The sequence below is a fragment of the Hylobates moloch genome, unplaced genomic scaffold (genome assembly GCF_009828535.3).
Source record: "Hylobates moloch isolate HMO894 unplaced genomic scaffold, HMol_V3 SCAFFOLD_19, whole genome shotgun sequence".
Lineage (NCBI taxonomy): Eukaryota > Metazoa > Chordata > Mammalia > Primates > Hylobatidae > Hylobates > Hylobates moloch.
In genome coordinates this window covers 46,295,391-46,314,192 of record NW_026652294.1, presented here as the reverse complement: position 1 = coordinate 46,314,192, position 18,802 = coordinate 46,295,391, and the positions used below count along the sequence as shown (strand labels likewise).

The window sequence follows — 18,802 nt, the reverse complement described above, 5'->3', positions numbered from 1 at the left end:
GCTGACCCAGGGACAGAAAAACGGAAAACCACTTATCTTCAGTCTGTCCTAATTTCTTCAGTGTTAATGAAATTATTAAAGTGTCACAGATTTTATTTTCTAAAGACTATCTCCCATCCCACATACTTCTTATTATAACGTAATCTTAACACTCCTCTCACCAAGTACTGGACTCTATGTACCCTTCTATTGAAGCTGGATGGACCTTGGTTACTGCTTCATCCAATGAAGTATGACAGAAGAGACATCATGTGAATTCCAAGACTAATCATTAAAATGCCACGCACTTCTCTTGCTCTCTTGGAAGGCTCATTGTTAGAACTCAGTGCCAGGTTGTGAAGAAGTCAAATGTGCCCACAGGGAGAAACTACACAGTGTAGGTGTTCCAACCAACAGCCTAGCTGAGGCCACAACTGACGGCCAATGTCAACCTCCAGGCCAGTAGCTGAAAAGCTCCCTGCCACTCCCTGGCTCCTTCCCCAGCCATCACTGTGCTCCATCCAAATTCCTGTCCCACAGAATTTGTGAGCATAATAAAATGACTTGTTTTTCACCAGTAATTCTAGGGGTGGAGTTTTACGTAGCAACAGCATCTGAACAGTGCAACTCAGCAGCAACTATAATATTCACTTAATTACTACATAAAGGTCAACTATGTATTTACTAAATTATTACACCTCTAATACTATACTAAGAACTGGAGTTGTTAGTACAATATGGAAAGTTAGTACAAATGGAAATAATCATGGATAATGCTCAAAGTGCACTGTATTGACAAGAATCCAGTTAGGCTATGAGCAACAGAGAAGCTAGAACAATAACACTTGAAGAAGATAGTTCCCTTCACCTTTATTAAAAGTTCAGACAGTCACCAGGCACGATGGCTCACGCCTGTAATCTCAGTACTTTGGGAAGCTGAGGCGGGCGGATCACCTAAGGTCAGGAATTCGAGACTAGCCTAGCCAATGTGGTGAAACCCCGTCTGTACTAAAAATACAAAAATTAGCCAGGTGTGGTGGCAGGGTGGTAATCCCAGCTACTAGGGAGGCTGAGGCAGGAGAATCACTTGAACCCAGAAGGCAGAGGTTGCAATGAGCTGAGATCACACCACTGCACTCCAGCCTGGGCGACAAGAGCAAAAACTCTGTCTCAAAAAAAAAAAAAAATCAGATCGGTAGTTCAGGGCTGCTATACCCACAAGATGGAATTCAGACAATATCTACCTCATTTCTCCGCCATTCACAAAACGAAGCCTTTACCACATAGTCCAAGATGGCTGCTCTAGTTCCTGCTATTGTGTCTACCCTTTAGGAAAAAGGGGGAAGGGATGGGCATGCCTCCTCCTTTTAAGGATACTTCCTGGAAGTGTATCTATTGGCCCGAAGTTGGTCATGTGGCCACACCAAGATACAGTGATAAAATCTAGCAAAAGTTATCTTTATTCCAGGACGCCATTCCCTAGCTAATTAGGTGGGAAATCTGTAGCAGGAGAAAAACGAATATTAGGGAATACACAGTAGCTCCTCCCACATGCATATTCTAAAATTCAATTGTTACTTGGTTTAGGATTGCAGTTCAAATAACACAGTTACCCAAAGAAGTATATCAATGTATCCTTTGTTAGACTCTCAACCCTAAAGATTTAGGTTAGATCTTTCAGATTATATTTTAAAATGTCTTCAGTGCAGTATCAATTCTTCTCACCAGACAGAACAGCTAAGTAAAATAAACAAGCTCTTAACAAATTATTAATTTTTAAGAAACGAACTGACATAGAGCAAATATTTTCTCTAAAATACTAATATATCATGTTTTATATCCTACAGATATTCCTGTAATCTGTTTTCCTTGGGAAAGTCACTCAATAACCTGAAGTTCAGTTATATCATCTAAAGTATTACATATTTATCATGAGGGTTAAATGAGATTATACATGTCAAATGCCTTGTAAACAGTAGAATTTTATACAAATATAAAGTTTTGCACCTTCAAAGTTATCACTCCAATAAGACACTTATTCAATTAAATAATCTTAAAAACTATTTTAACAATGTACAAATATATTCACAACATAATCTGCTGATTAAGACTTCAACAAAGTTTATAATACCTACAACAGAATTTAGATGCCTACAATAGTTTGCAGATTGGTTTAGTTTACAGTTACATAGATTGCTTTAAGAAATACCATTAATACAAATGCATAATTTACAATATCCCCATTATAGCAAGAAAAAAAAATAGATTCAGAAAATAAAATGTCTTTTAGGCATTTATTATGCCAAGTATGTAAATTATTCTCATTATGACATGAGAATAATGCTCTTTTAGTGGTAAAAGATCTATTAGCTCAAGGTCCACTGAAGAGCTTTCAATCTAGCTATCCTTTCTGTAAAATAAATAGAACAGCAGCAATCTCTGGGTATTCCTTAAACTATGATGATTCCACTTATATTAACTGTGCCTTAAGTAGATGACTTCTTACAAATAAAAATAAAATTTTATAAAGTAGGTAATACCACTGGCCTGTTTTCACTTGCTTGCATACGTCTAAGAAATTTCCCCACGAGGTACATATTAAAAACTAACAATTATTTCTAACTTATACATAAGCCAAAGTGCTCACTCTTACCATGGAAGCAAAACTTTCTCCTGAAAACAATCTACAGAAATAATATGTAAACATACAGAGCTTTGAGACAGACTAAGAACATCCTCCTACGTTCTATGGATCAAAATGCAAAGGTCTCCATTACCTATGTAAATGAACACTTTCATTAACTTGGGATATACTGGTATTACATGGCCACGTGCATACCTACGGAATGTGCATACCTACACCACAGAACAAATCTTGACAATGTTTCTAGTGCCAACATATACTTTCTAGCCCCAACTGCTGGAAAGGAAATAAAAACTTAATATGAAAACTATTTTTCCATAAATAAAGTTTTTAAGTGGAAAAACAAACCCAACACTCCTCGTTGCAACAGGGACTAAGCTCTAAAAGGTTCAGTCAAGAATCTCTTCAGTTGTTCCCCAATGTAACAAAGCACATGAGCTTTCTCTACTCAGGAACTCTGATCATCTCCAGTGTTCTGCAAAAGGCAAAAAACAAACTCCTTAATATCAAAGTTATTTCACTTCAAACACCCTTCAAGGCCTAGGCCTAGGAAAACATTCTATATTTCTAAGCAGAGCATTACCTTACATACAATGGCCCAATCACATTAAAAAGTAGACATGCTAGGCTGGGCACCGTGGCTTACACCTGTAATCCCAGCACTTCGGGAGGCCAAGGCAGGTGGATCACGAGGTCAGGAGATCGAGACCATCCTGGCTAACACGGTGAAACCCCATCTCTACTAAAAATACAAAAAATTAGCCAGGTATGGTGGCAGGCGCCTGCAATCCCAGCTACTCAGGAGGCTGAAGCAGGAGAATGGCGTGAACCTGGGAGGTGGAGTTTGCAGAGAGCCGAGATCGTGCCACTGCACTCCAGTCTGGGCGACAGAGAGAGACTGTCTCAAAAAAAATAAATAACTGAAAATGTAGACATGCGCTAGTGAAGTAAAATCCATGGATACCATCATCCACCCAGCTGTCCAGTTTGTCCCATTTGAGCAGATGCCAGGTACCATGTAAGACACTAACCCTATCCATGTTATGCCAGGTTTAAGGTTTAATTTCACCTGTATTCCATGTCTCCTTACCTTCAGAAACACTGAAAATTCTAAGGAAAAAAACCTAATAAGCACATACATGAAAGCTACCCTAAGGTGGACCACAGTAAAGGTATATTGGGGCCATGCAAAAATTCTTCAGAATGAGATGATGATGTCCCTACATGAATATTCATTTTCTCTACTTATCATCTTCTGTAAGAGAAACTGTACAGTAGAATAAAAAGAACAATAAATTTTGAGTACAGAGGGCTGGGTTTAAGATCTAGCTTTGTACCACTTATTAGCTGCATAATCTTAATAATTTAATTTCTCGGGGCTTTAGTAATCTAAAACGTAATCCCTGGACCAGCACCCTCAGTACCACCCAGAAACTTGGGAGAAATGCAAATTATGAGACTCCACTCCCAGATCTACTGAATAAAGAGTCTGGAGGTGGAACCCAGCAATCTTGTGCCCTCTAGGTGATTCTCATGTATGTTCGTGTTTGAGAATCCCTGTCCTACATAACACTTGTCCAACCTATTGTACTAACCAAATGCAAGGTATTACTTATATAAAGACCTAGTCACTTTTCCCAAGAGATTTAACCAATAATTACCTATGACTACTACTCATCCTGCTGAAAACCCTGATGTTGGAGTATTATAGTAAAATCCTTATGTTCTAGGGGGAAAAAAACATCTGAGTACAAATGTTATGGTCTTATTGTGATTCAATTGTTCTCCCTAAAACCATACAACATACAGGCTGGGCACGGTGGCTCACGCCTGTAATCCTAGCACTTTGGGAGGCTGAGGCGGGCGGATCACGAGATCATGAGATGGAGACCATCCTGGCTAACACAGTGAAACCTCGTCTCTACTGAAAATACAAAAAATTAGCTGGGTGTGGTGGCATGCATCTGTAATCCCAGCTACTCAGGAGGCTGAGGCAGGAGAATCACATGAACCCGGGAGGTAGAGCAAAACTCTGTCTCAAAAAAAAAAAAAAAAGAAAAACAAACAAACAAAAAATACAACATACGTTCTTCAAGGGCATTCACTTAAAGCTCCCATAATTAATGAAAAACAACTGAACTTAAAAGTAATTTCTTAAAAATAAGTTATTATCGGCCGGGCGCGGTGGCTCAAGCCTGTAATCCCAGCACTTTGGGAGGCCGAGGCGGGTGGATCACGAGGTCAGGAGATCGAGACCATCCTGGCTAACACGGTGAAACCCCGTCTCTACTAAAAATACAAAAAATTAGCCGGGCGCAGTGGCGGGTGCCTGTAGTCCCAGCTACTTGGGAGGCTGAGGCAGGAGAATGGCGTGAACCCAGGAGGCAGAGCTTGCAGTGAGCCGAGATCGCGCCACTGCACTCCAGCCTGGGTGACAGAGCGAGACTCCGTCTCAAAAAAAAAAATAAGTTATTATCAATGATAGTTTATCCTTCCTGGCTTTAAAATAATTTTAGGATACTGACAATACACTTCCAGAATGTCTTGAACACCCCTGAAGAGCAATTAAAACATCTTTATCATTATATTTAAATAACTATATGCCTTTAAAAAACTTCTGTTCAGGAGTGTTTCATAAAAATTAAATTATGAAAGTTAGAAATAATTGCATTAGTCACTGATCACATCCAGAAAACACTTACTTGTCTTAAAAACTGCTTTCCAAAATATGAAGTAGCCATGCTGGTTAAATTCTTTCTGCTGCCCACCTTACACCTGATGTAACCATACAGGTTGGCACCTTGTAGCACCACACCCATGATAACCACCGCCTGGGACAAGGGAAAAAATAATCAATGGTTACTGGCCTGAAATTGACCTTTCTCTGTGCCATAAATGAGACAAGGCAGATTGTCATGAGAAAGAGGGAAGAGGAAGCCCTGCAAAGCCATGATTGTGCCAGCTGAGACTTTTCCAGAGACAGCTGCCAGAACAGACCCATCTGATAGATGCTCTGCACAAAGCACGAGTCATTCACCCAGCAAGTATTTACTGAACACAACTGCTCTATGTGCCAGGCACCATGCTAGCTGCTGGGGATGCAGTGCAGGGGGAGACTTCTTGCTCTCTGTTTCCCATTGGTCTGTGAGTAAAGTTAGGAAAAGTAAATGAGACTCAGGAAAGGCTCAAATGTTAATTATTCCTATAAGAATTACAGTCAAGAGGTAGATCAAGTTCAATAAACTGAGAGCAGGTAGGGGTGAATCTCTGCTCTATGTGAAAAATGGCTTCTGGTAGCAGGGATAGAACGCCCTAAGGCATAAATCAACAGATGCCTGCCTTCAGTGAGGAAGGAGACAGCTCCAAGGGGAACTGTACTTTTGCAGAGCTGTTTGTTCCTTTGAGTTTCATTTTCTCACCTATGGTGATCCCACTAGGATCAAGGAGAAGTGAGAAAAAGAAACTCAAAACCCATTCTTTAAAAATTTCTAATTTATCTTAATTAGAAAAATTGAGACAATGTGAGGAATTCCCAAGGTGCCCCTTGGGAATCTGACAATCTTGACAATCTGCCTAATACAGCAATCAGCAAAGTTCTTCTGTAAAGGGCCAAATCATAAATATTTTAAACCATACGGTCTCTGTTGCAATTACTCAACTCTGCTGTTCTAATCCAAAGGCAGCCATAGACAATATAAAATGGGCAAGGCTGTTTTTCAACAAAAACTTACAACAACAGGTGTCAGGCTGGATTTGGTCTGCAGGCCATAGTTTGCCAACCCCTGTTCTGGAATAAACAGCTCATCGACCATTCTACCCTTTTATATCTGTGACAAGCAAAGCAGCTCAATAAAATGTCTTTTTCCAATCTAGATTTATTCTCCTTACCCTTAATAAGATGTATAGCTGATTTTAATGTTTAATTAATAGATTTAAATGTTTGATTAATGAACAGGTTCACATTCCTAGTAAAAGACAAAGTGGTACTTTCTGTTCTAAACTTATGTTTCATGGAATTAAACGTGTTAGTGTAATAAGAGGTTGCTAGTTTCCTAAATAAAACATAAAACTGTGTCTGTATTTGAATAAATTTCCTTTTAATTTCCCATGCTTCTCCAATAGCGGCACTGCTGGGTGTGTATATATCAACACGCCAGGGTACACTTGAATTCACAGACCAATCACGGGTCCTGCTAAGGCATCAATTTACTCAATGGCAACAAATGTTAAAATCCGTAAGTTAAACTTCTGGTTTAAGACAGTGCAGTGAAGTCAGACATGAAGATCTCCCTCCCCTGAAGGTACAAACAGCAAACAGCATTTTTAAAAACACAAATAAACCAAAACCAACAAACATAAAAAAGGGCTGGTGGCCAAAGAAAGAGCCAGGTAGGAGCAGCTCTACACAGCTCTAAACTCTGCAAATAAGCTCTAAGGAAAATTTCACTAATTACCACCCCCAGCAACTTACAGAAAAGCAAAACACCCGAGAAAAAAAATGCAGAAATAGCCATGACAGCAGAAACTCCTCCCAACTAACAATGACCCAAAAAGGCAGGAAAATCCTTGCAGCTGGCCATAGTGGTGCCACCAGGTGGGAAGAAGGCAGGAGAGGAAGCACAGAAGGATCAATAATCATGACAGCTGATCATCTTAAGAGAAGTGAGGAGGTGGGAGACTCATGGAGAGCCTGAGTGAAGCCCCTTCCTGTCCTATGGTCTTAACCCATTTATTTTTATTATTTTTATTTATGTATTTATTTATTTATTTATTTTTATTTTTTGAGACAAAGTCTCGCTCTGTCGCCCAGGCTGGAGTGCAGTGTCACGATCTTGGCTCACTGCAAACCCTGCCTCCCGGGTTCATGCCATTCTCCTGCCTCAGCCTCCCGAGTAGCTGGAACTACAGGCGCCCACCACCACACCTGGCTAATTTTTCTATTTTTAGTAGAGACAAGGTTTCACTGTGTTAGCCAGAGTGGTCTCGATCTCCTGACCTCGTGATCCACCCGCCTCGACCTCCCAAAGTGCTGGGATTACAGGCATGAGACACCATGCCCAGCAGTCTTAACCCATTTATGCTGTAGGTTGCAATTTTGTGAATTTTTGCATGAGTGAAAAATCAGACCTTGGTGATGACCTTGAGCAGTAGGATATAAATAACTCCTACATGCTTAGCGTTCCAATAATGGAACACTAGGCATAAGTAGGTTAACACAGGATCAAACTGGCTTTCACATAACCTCTCCCTGTTTTGTTTTAAGGAAGTAGAAACACTGCTAGAAAAAGACTGGGCTGACTCTCCTGGATGGATGCTAAAGCTCCAAGGTCTTACAAACAATCCGAAGCAGAAGGGAGTGCACAGCCAACCGGGAGACAAGAGTTCCACTAAGGAAGAGAATGCAAAACCAGGCAGCCCAGCCTAGGCAGCCAGAGCCTGGCAAGTTCTCCACATCACACCTCACACCTGTGTCTTCAGGCCACCAAACCCAGCACTGCAACTCCAGCTCAGAGCAGCAGCCACATGCCTCAGACATCAAGGGAAGGTGGTCTAGGAGGATTCACCCACACTAAACCAGCAGAAAGGGAAAGGGCTGAACAGGGCCCTTGTCACTGTAAAAATAAGCAAAATGGATTAGGAAAAAGGGAAGTGCATTTATGTAAAACTATAGCAAAAAAAGAAAAAAAAAGCATAGTATACAGAAGATAGGTGAAGAATCTACTCAGAAAGAAAAAAAAACCCACCAAAATAAAAGCATTCCTGGGACTATTTCACCCTATAGAAAAACCTAAAGATAAGAACTTAAAAAGCATGAGGGTGAGATAACAGGAGATGAAAATGGAGCTGACAAAGCTAAGGAAATACAGAGAGAAGCCTTAGCTGAGCACCTAAAATAGTTACTGTTCTCTCCTCGCACTCTCTACCCCATTACTTTGTATCATTAACTAACATCCCCTACTGTATTTTTTACTGTCTGTCTACCTTCCACTAGAACACAAGCTCTACTGGAGCAGTCAACTTGTTTACCTGTCCCCTAACTTATCCCCCTGTGTTCCCAGACAGCTCTGATATAACAGTGAATTCTTAAAATTGCTGAGTAAATAAGGAAAAAATAATTAAAGCAACAAGAAAATAGTAGATGAGAACAAATAAAAATGATCCAACATAAACATAACTGGTACCTCAAAATTAAAGGTCAAAGCATAGAACATAAATAAATGCAAAGATTTAACAGAAAAAAATTTTCCTGATTCCAAGCAAAAGTTCAGTCTGCCTGTCAGAAAGGCACACAGACTCCAGAAAACTTGATATGGAAAGATAAATACAGATACATCTGGGTTACACGAACTAAAAAAAAAAAAAAAAAAAAAAACACCTTATGGGGAGAGATTACAAAGGTTAAGTAAGCCTGGCCTCAGACTTCTCCAAAATATTCAATAAAAGAAAATGACGGAATAGCATCTCCCAAAAAGAAACAAACTGTGACCCAAGAATATTAATCCAGCCAGGTCATCATTTAAGAATAGTCAATAGGCTCATATGTTTAAACATGAGTCAAAAGAAAATGTAGCCAACCAGTAAGTAAAAGGAGAAGCTGCAGTAAGACTGGTGATAGGCAATGAATCGACTTTTTTAAAAAACAGATCGAAGACTGAACAACCAGTAAGAAATATGTTTTCAAAAGATAACTATTATAAAACTTGGTAACGCAAAAATTACATTGGAACAAACAAGAGAGAAAGGAGGAAACTCATAGGAAGGAATATGAGTGTTTATTTTCTTCCCTTTCTAAACAGAGTCTATTAAGTCAATAAACAGGTTTAAGTACATTAATTAATGTTACAAAGAAAACCACTAGAAGGACTAAAATAAGACTATAATAAGCAAAACTCTAGAGGTAGGAGGAGGGAGAAGTTAAAGAAACCATATCAGTGTAAAGTTTCCCATTTTCCAGAGCAGGAAATCCATAAATATCGAATAAATTTCCTAATTCGTGAAAGAGGGTAATGATATAAACATATAAAGTAATTAAAGGTAACCACTAGAAGAACTGAAAAAAGACAGTAAGCTTCCAAATCCAAAGAAGGAAAGTATGAATGTATGTGCACACACAAAGAAAAAAAGAACCTATATCGCAAAATAAGACTAAGAAAATACTACAAATTAGGAGGAAAAACATAATTAAGGCCAAAATATATCTGATATCAATAAATATGTGAAATTTTTTCACACAATATTTATTGATATCAGATATAAGATGGGATAAGAAAAAATAATGCAAGATATAAGAAAGAATAAGACTCACGAATTGGGTCAAGTGAGAAACTACATTTTCCAAAGACAGCAGCAACAATATCTCCTCTTCCACAAAGTCTTCTAGCACATTCTTATTCCTTATCAAGAGTAGAGCCTAATTCCCATTTCCTTGAATGTGGGTGGGCAGCAGAAGTGATGCTATGACATCTTAGGCTAGATTGTAAAAGCTTGTGAGCTAGAACACCCCACAAGTCAAGTACTGGGCCACCATGTAAGCAGTCCCACCATGAGGCCACCATGCCATGAGAAAGCCCAAACGAAGGCACATGGAAAAACATGTGGAGAGGCCATGGGACCTCATGAAGAGGAGACGGCTCACAACCCCCATCATTCCAACTACTGTCTGACTACAACTACTCAAGACCCCAAGCCAGAATCTCCCAGCAGGGCCCTTCCCAAGATCCAGACCCAGAGAAACTATGAGATAATGGCTGTTGTCGCTCTAAGCCACTATGTTTTGGGGTGATTTGTTAGGCAGCAATAGGTAACCGAAACAGATTACCAACCATTATTTCCAGAAAAAACCACTAATATCCTAGAAAATGGTGGGAAGGGGTCTTTTAGGATCTCTTCTCCAGTATTATAGAGAAAGGTAACGTTGGGAAGCAAAACTTGGGAATTACATGATGAAGCTGCCTATTCAAGATAGGTCCCTAATGATAAGGACTCAGTTGTAGTTGTTGCTTCCTATGATTACCAGCAGATATCTTAATGGATTATTTGAAAGTTCTACACTGATACTCACCAACCACTTTACTCTGAAGGAGAAGAGTGCACTAAAGGCAAATATCACCCACAGCACTGGACAGGCAATAAGTCCCAACCAAAAGATTCTTGATTCAGCCTCTGACACAGTTTTATTCTCTTGAGAGGACTCCTATAAAAGAACATAAATTCAATCATCACGTTGTGAGATTTATCAATTAAAAGTTCAACATGTTTAATAAAAAACATATTACCCACAAGTTCAAATATTAATACACACAGCCCAATTCCTAAGTTAGAACCCCAAAATACATGACTATCACTCTTGTAATTTTAGGAACTGATCTATATATTAACTCAAGAATTTTGCATTTTCGGCCGGGCGCGGTGGCTCACGCTTGTAATCTCAGCACTTTGGGAGGCCGAGGCGGGCGGATCACGAGGTCAGGAGATCGAGACCACAGTGAAACCCCGTCTCTACTAAAAATACAAAAAAAAAAAATTAGCCGGGTGTGGTGGCGGGCGCCTGTAGTCCCAGCTACTCGGAGAGGCTGTGGCAGGAGAATGGCGTGAACCCGGGAGGTGGAGCTTGCAGTGAGCCGAGATCGCGCCACTGCACTCCAGCCTGGGTGACAGAGCGAGACTCCTTCTCAAAAAAAAAAAAAAAGAATTTTGCATTTTCAGGGCAGAATGGATGGTTTACCACAACTCAGGAAGTAAAGAGTGGTCTCTGACAGGCTTCTATTCAATTCTTCTTGCACTTGTACTATTTATTCATAAGGAAGCTCTAAATGATACCTTTCTGACTAATAATCAAGGAAATCACAGTTATAATCATTCTGGAGACTAAAAGGTCAAATTAGGGTCCAGAGGGGAAAAAAAAATGCAATCAAGGGATTCTGGACAATAATCAAAATGTCTTAGCAATACCCAGGAATTTACAAGGGTGGTAAGTTGTTTCCAAGGTAGATTCTACAATATAAAAGAATACAGGCTCGTTGAACACAGTGCCACTTTCTTAAAATAACTTGTCAATACCCTTGGTGTATTGTTGCCAAGAATTTGGTCCTCTGCTTCCAAAACTTATTTCCACGAGGAAAGTGAATGTTCACTATAGTGCAGCAGGCTAACCCAAAACAGACCAGGACCCCCAGGGCTCCTGAAGGCAGAAGCTTGAAGAATAGAGTGCTCCGACCAGATATTCTATCCAGCTGCACTCCTCCTCCTTTTTCCTGCCCAGAAATGAAAGACGACCACAGGAGCAAAGACACAACAAGACGCTGAAAGCAGTTATCTGCTGGGCATAGAGGGATTTATGGAGATACTAACGAAGGCAACACAGAGATCTTTTATCAGCAATCCTTGACAGGCAGCTTAGAACACTGTATAAACTCTGACCCAGTGTCTTCCCTCAAAGGATTCTGTTCGGTATATTGCTTGTTTCTGGTCTGAACTAGACAGAAAAATGCATTAAATTCTAGAAGGCCATCTCCTTTAGTGCTGACATGCCAAGTGATTTGGTATAGTGTTTTTAATTCTGAATACTTCATCTTCCAATATTTAAATATAATCTACAAATAATTTAGCTGATAACACTATTTAAAACAAAAAAGGCACTTTACCTTTCTAGATTCAAACACCCAATGGCTCTTTCCATCTTCATCAATGTGATTCCACCAACGTAGGCCAACCATTAGTCTACCTGTGACATTCTGGTGAAGATTAATATAAACAGGCACATTTTAAAAGCATTAAAGATCTATCACAAGCTCCTATCTTAGTGTAACATTTCACAAACAAAAACCTTCAGCTTTACCTCCATAATATCCAGTTAGCAAAGACTAACATGTATCAGGCCTGGCTAAACGATTAAGTAAAATGGTAATGGCAGGACTAATAGGGGTAGAGGTGACAGAGCAAGCAACAAATCCACCCATAAACATTACCCCTTCTCTTTTCCCTCATGAACAATTTGCCCTTTCTCCAGTTCCCTAATTTTCCCTAAACCCCTTGCTATTTGGTTACTGTGACCTACTTTACATCCTGACTATAGCTACACGTATTTTACAACTATGTATCCCTAAAAATGATTATAGACACTGGCCTTCAGTCAGTCTTTCAAGTGTACCAAGCTCTTTTCCTACTTACTAAGGTAACAGATTAGGTTGATAGCTTTCCTAATGTTTATTTACTCAACAAATATTTACTGAGTATCTACTATGTGCTGGTAATACAACAGTGACTAACAGATACCAACTCTTCCCTCAGGGAAAGAGGTGAAGAGAGGCAGACAACCAATGCACAAATGTACCATTACCAACTGAGGTAAGCTGCAAGAGAAAAGTGTGGGATGCTTGAAGAGTATAACAGGGAAATTTGATCTAGTCTGGGTATCAGAAAATGACTCTCTGAGGAGTCAACATTTGGAATGAAATATAAAGGATAAATAAGAATCAATAGTACTGTGGATGTTTAATTAATGGTGTCCACTAATAGATTCAGTGGTTCTGTGAACCTCGATGGGTAAAAAAAATGTTATCTTCATTTTCATTAACCTCTGTCTGAAATTGAGCATATCTTTAAATTATGAATGTAGACAACAAACTATGAATGTAGGTAAAATTAAAAACACCCTAACACAACAGAAATCACAGACTTTTTATTTTGTACTATATTTGCTGCAGTTACCTCAAAATATTGTAGTTTTGTTTTTTGTTTTGCTTTGTTTTTTGTTTTTGAGACAGAGTTTCGCTCTTGTTGCCCAGGCTGGCATGCAATGGGGCGATCTCAGCTCACCGCAACGTCTGCCTCCTGGGTTCAAGCGATTCTCCTGCCTCAGCCTCCCAAGTAGCAGGGATTACAGGCATGCACCATCACGCCCAGCTAATTTTGTATTTTTAGTAGAGATAGGGTTTCTCCATGTTGGTCAGGCTGGTCTCAAACTCCCAACCTCAGGTGATTCACCCACCTTGGCCTCCCAAAGTGCTGGGATTACAGGCATGAGCCACCGCGCCCGGCCTCAAAATACTATTTATGCTCACCACTGCTTTGAAAGTAGTTAGCATATCATTAAATTATGAATGTAAACAACAAACTGTGAATATAGGTAAAATTAAAAACGCCCTGACACAATAGAAACCACAGACATTTTTCATTTTGTACTATACTTGCTGCAGTTTTAATATATTGTTTATGCTCACCACTGCTTTGAAAGTAATTAGACCTGCCACTAGATCTTACCATTAATAAATTCATAAAGTATAGTAGTCCTCCCTTACCTGCAGGGGATACATTCCAAGACCCCCAGCAGATGCCTGAAATTGTGAATAACACCAAACCTTATATATGCTATATTTTTTCCTATATGTACATACCTATGATAATGCTTAATTTATAAATAAGGCACAGTTAAGAGATTAATAACAAGAAATAAAAATAGAACAATTATAACAACATAATCTAATAAAAGTTATGTGAATGTAGTTCTCTCTCCTCACATAGTATCTTACCGTTTAGTGTAGCGTATAGCAGTAACTGAAACCGCAGAAAGTGAAACCTCAGATAATGGGGGAACTACTACACATACAACTCAATCAGAAATTTACCTTTTTAATATTTTTAAATTTTATTTCAATATAAGTGACTTCCTTTGAAATCTTATGTATTTTATATATGTGAAAGCATTATTCATGAGTCTATGAAAGGGGCCCATGGCATAAAAAGATTAGGAATCCCATTATGAAGGTGATGTGGGAGCAAGAAGAGCATTCCAGATAGAGCAGCAGGCAATGATATCCTAATGAAGAAAGCACAATCTATGGATTTATGGGACTTGGTCATTAATTGGATATGGAATAGGAAGGAGGCAACTGATACATTTCTGGTTTGCTCAAGTAAAAAAATAGTGATTCCAGGCCCCGTGAAAGGGAACACTCAAAGAAGAAGAGCTTTTAGGGAGTGGAAGATGACAAGTAGTATTTTACACGTTAAGATATAAGATGTTGGCCGAGCGCGGTGGCTCACGCTTGTAATCCCAGCACTTTGGGAGGCCGAGGCGGGCAGATCACGAGGTCAGGAGATCGAGACCATGGTGAAACCCCGTCTCTACTAAAAATACAAAAAAATTAGCCGGGCGTGGTGGCGGGCGCCTGTAGTCCCAGCTACTCGGAGAGGCTGAGGCAGGAGAATGGCGTGAACCCGGGAGGCGGAGCTTGCAGTGAGCCGAGATCGCGCCACTACACTCCAGCCTGGGCGACAGAGCGAGACTCCGTCTCAAAAAAAAAAAAAAAGATATAAGATGCCTGGCCAGGCATGGTGGCTCACTTGGGTTCAAGACCAGCCTGGCTAACATAGTGAAACCCTGTCTCTACTAAAAATACAAAAATTCGCTGGGCATGGTGGTGCATGCCTGTAGTCTCAGCATCCAGGAGGGTGAGGCAGAAGAATCGCCTGAACCCTGGGAGGTGGAGGTTGCAGTGAACTGAGATCGCACCACTGCATTCCAGCTTGGGTGACAAAGTGAGATTTCGTCTCAGAAAAAAAAAAAAAAACAGATTTGAGATGCCTTCAAGACAGCCACATAAAAACGTCAAGAAGACACATGGAGAGGCCTTGAGTTGTGAAGACAAACCTGAATGGAGATACAGATCTGGGAGTCAACACAGCTTACAGATCAGCAATTGAAACCAGAAGCACAGATGGCACTCCTTAGGAAAGGAATACAGGAGAAGAAAAGGAAGAGTCTTATGAGACCAAAATTCCTATGGGAGAGATGCTAAGTTAAAAAAAAAAAAAAAAAAAAAAAGCTGGCAAGGGAGACCTAAACCAGAGGTCTCTTCCATAGGTATCTTCAAAGAATGCCCCTCAATACTTTCAAACTCTTCTATGTTCCCATTTTCTCACTCTTTATTTCCTGCTTTTATCTTTATTAGTTTATTTTCCTAATTTCTCAGGCTTATTGCTTGTTTTTGAAACTTCTGGACTCAAGTAGCCCATTATTTTCCCTCTTTCTTGTGTAAAATAAAAGCCTTTAGTCTATTATTTTCCCTCTGAATTCAGTTTTTGACACATTCAGAAAGCTTAACTGTAAATGATCACCATTAAGGTATAAATAACCTATATTTACAGTTTTTGCTTTCTTTTAAACCCAAGATACGTAGTAGTTCGCTTTTTAAAAAGAATTTCAATTTTGACAACTACTTTCTATTAATTTCTAGTTCTGTTTCATTGGACTAGAAAATGTAGGTGCTTTGGGCAATTTTATTTCGATATTCTTCACAGTGATATTTAAGTCAATTTTTGTAAATGCTCCACAGGCACTTAACAAGAAAGTATTCTCTCTGTCATATAAAGTCCCAAATACTGCATTTAATTGATGTTGCTAATTATTTCATTCAGATCCTTCAGAACTTATTTATTTTTTGGCACTTTGGTTTGTTAAAGATAGTAGTTTGTTAGACTTATCATAATGCTTTTCTATCTTCTAATATTTCTAATTCTTTTACTATACATAGTTTGATATAATTTTACTGTGAATGATCTTCACTGTGATTCATAAAATGACCTTTTTGTTTCTCTTAGTGCTCTTACTCTGATTCATATCTCATCTGATAATAATACAATGCCAAGTTTCTTTTTGTTTGAGTGGATCTGATGTTATCTTTGCCTTCTTTTATTTTTTCTAATGTCATTAATTTGGTTAGATCTTTTGTTTGGACTTTGATTTTGGACCAATCTTAGTATTCTTGTCTTTAAATGGGTAGTTTAATCAAATTACATTTACTATTATAAGGAATTTGCTATTACTTACATCACTTTATACATGTACTTTCTGATTTAAGTTTCCTTGACAGTTGCTTTGTTTTCCTTCTTTTGCTCTATGAACTGTTTTACTTGCTCCATCTTCTCCAGTGTTGCAGAAGATACACGACTGGTTTTAAATTTTACTAATAATTGCCATTAATTTTTTTCTTTTTTTTTTTTTTTTTTTTGAGATGGAGTCTTGCTCTGTTGCCCAGGCTAGAGTACAGTGGTGCGATCTCAGTTCACTGCAAGCTCCGCCTCCCGGGTTCACACCATTCTCCTGCCTCAGCCTCCCAAGTAGCTGGGACTACAGGCACCCGCCACTATGCCCAGCTCTTTTTTTTTTTGTATTTTTAGTAGAGATGGGGTTTCACCATGTTAGCCAGGATGGTCTCAATCTCCTGCCCTCATGATCCGCCCGCCTCGGCCTCCCAAAGTGCTGGGATTACAGGCGTGAGCCACCGCGCCCGGCCATAGTTGCCATTAAATTTTTAAAACCATTATTTAACCTTTTTTACTCAATTTGTCAGAGTGAAGAATAAAATAAAAACCAATATAAGCTTTAGCATTTAAGCATACCTTTAAATTATTTTCCGTTCTCTACCTCTTCTTTATCTTCATTAACATCCCCTAGGGCAAGCCTATCCAACCCTCTGCCCACAGGCCTCATGCTGCCCAGGACAGCTTTGAATGCAGCCCAAGAGAAATTCGTAAACTTTCTTAAAACATTATGTGATTTTTTTGTGTGTAATTTTTTTTTTAAGCTCATCAGCTAATGTTAGTGTATTTTATGTGTGGCCCAAGACAATTCTTTCTTCCACTGTGGCCCAGGGAAACCAAAAGATTGGACACCTAGAGGTTTAGATGAAGATTGCTTTTTTGTTTTTTTTAGTAAGTACATTGAGATTTATAACAATTATGACACATCTCTATTTTAACTGTTTCAGAACCCTGCTTATCCCAAGTCCACTTAATAATTTCCCTATTCTTGACTTCTTAATTTTGCTTCATATCTCCATTGTTTGGCTATCTATAATTTTGCCAAGGATAAAAGGGTGCCATTTTTTAAGCCCTTGTTTAAAAACAAAAGCAAATAAACAAACAAATAAACCTTATCAGAAAATAAACTATTTTGTTCATATTTTTTAAAACTCTAAACCCAGAAAAATTTTAAGAGTTTGGAAATTACCAGGAAGAAGTGACCGGAAAGCATGTTCTATTTGGCTGAACAGAAATTTTATGAACAAAAAGAAACGTATATCAAAACTGTGAGTAGTATGTACTAAATACTTTAGAGCATAAAGTAACAGAAGAAATTCAAAGAAATGCAAGCCAAAGAAGACTGGACAAAAGAAAAACCTAAAGAAAACAGACCTTTGAAATCTTCCTTCTCAGCATTATGTGGCCTATGGAAACTGGCCATCACCAAGCCAACCACTTCTGATATCTTTAAGAATTAAAAGATAGCCAGGCACAGTGGCTCACGCCTGTAATCCCAGCACTTTGGGAGGCTGAGGCGGGCAGATCACCTGAGGTCAGAAGTTCGAGACCAGCCTGACCAACATGGAGAAACCCCATCTGTACTAAAAATACAAAAAAATTAGCCAGGCATGGTGGTGCATGCCTGTAATCCCAGCTACTCGGGAGGCTGAGGCAGGAGAATCACCTGAACCCAAGAGACAGAGGTTGCAGTGAGCCAAGATCATGCCACTGCACGCCAGTCTGGGCAACAAGAGACAAACTCCGTGTCAAAAAAAAAAGAATTAAAAGATCTAAAAATGGCTACATTGGTGGGTGTGAATAGGGTTGTAACATCTTACTAGTCTTTAAATCAGTATATGTCTCTGAAACTCCAAAATTAGCCTTTGATTTTTTTCTCCACTATTTTACTATGAACATTTTCAAACACACAAAGTTAAATTTTACAGTGAATACCCAAATATCTATCATCTAGAGTCCATATTTAATATTTTATTATGCTTACTTGATTATCTATTTATCCATGTACCTATCTGTCCATCCATCCATCTCTCTAATCATTGTTCTTGAGTTTGAAACCATTTCTTACACTCCTTTCTATCCCCTACAGCAGGGTGTCTCAACCTTGGCACAACTGACATTTTGGGTCAGGTAATTCTTTGTTGCAGGGGGGCTGTCCTGTGTGTTAGGATATTTAGCAGCATACCTGCCCTCTATCCACTAGATGTCAATAGCACACTCCTCCCACCTCCAGTCATGACAACCAAAAACGTTTTTGGACACTGACAAATATTCAGTGGGTGGCAAGTTTTGTCTCTGGTTGAGAAACACTGCCCTAAAGCATCCATAGTAGCCTTTGCAAAAGGTAGGTATTTT

The 18,802-nt window shown here is 39.2% G+C and overlaps 1 protein-coding gene across 5 annotated transcripts in view; it reads right to left on the bottom strand.

The window, feature by feature from the left end:
• LOC116458311 (Golgi apparatus membrane protein TVP23 homolog B) overlaps positions 1–18,802 on the bottom strand; it is a 111,856-nt gene that overhangs the window by 83,113 nt on the left and 9,941 nt on the right. For 4 of the 5 annotated variants that reach the window (XR_009211216.1, XR_009211217.1, XR_004245287.2 and 1 more), the window contains exons 4-7: positions 12,268–12,357; positions 10,686–10,817; positions 5,326–5,454; positions 2,972–3,098 (exon numbers count right to left, since the gene is read on the bottom strand). Coding sequence is in view for 1 of the 5 variants with exons in the window: in XM_032137927.2 (XP_031993818.1) it covers positions 3,072–3,098; positions 5,326–5,454; positions 10,686–10,817; positions 12,268–12,357 (378 nt within the window). In the remaining 4 variants the exon portion in view is untranslated. Of the gene's footprint in view, positions 1–1,941; positions 3,099–5,325; positions 5,455–10,685; positions 10,818–12,267; positions 12,358–18,802 lie in introns of those variants that run through there. The other variant, XM_032137927.2, reaches the window with a different exon arrangement.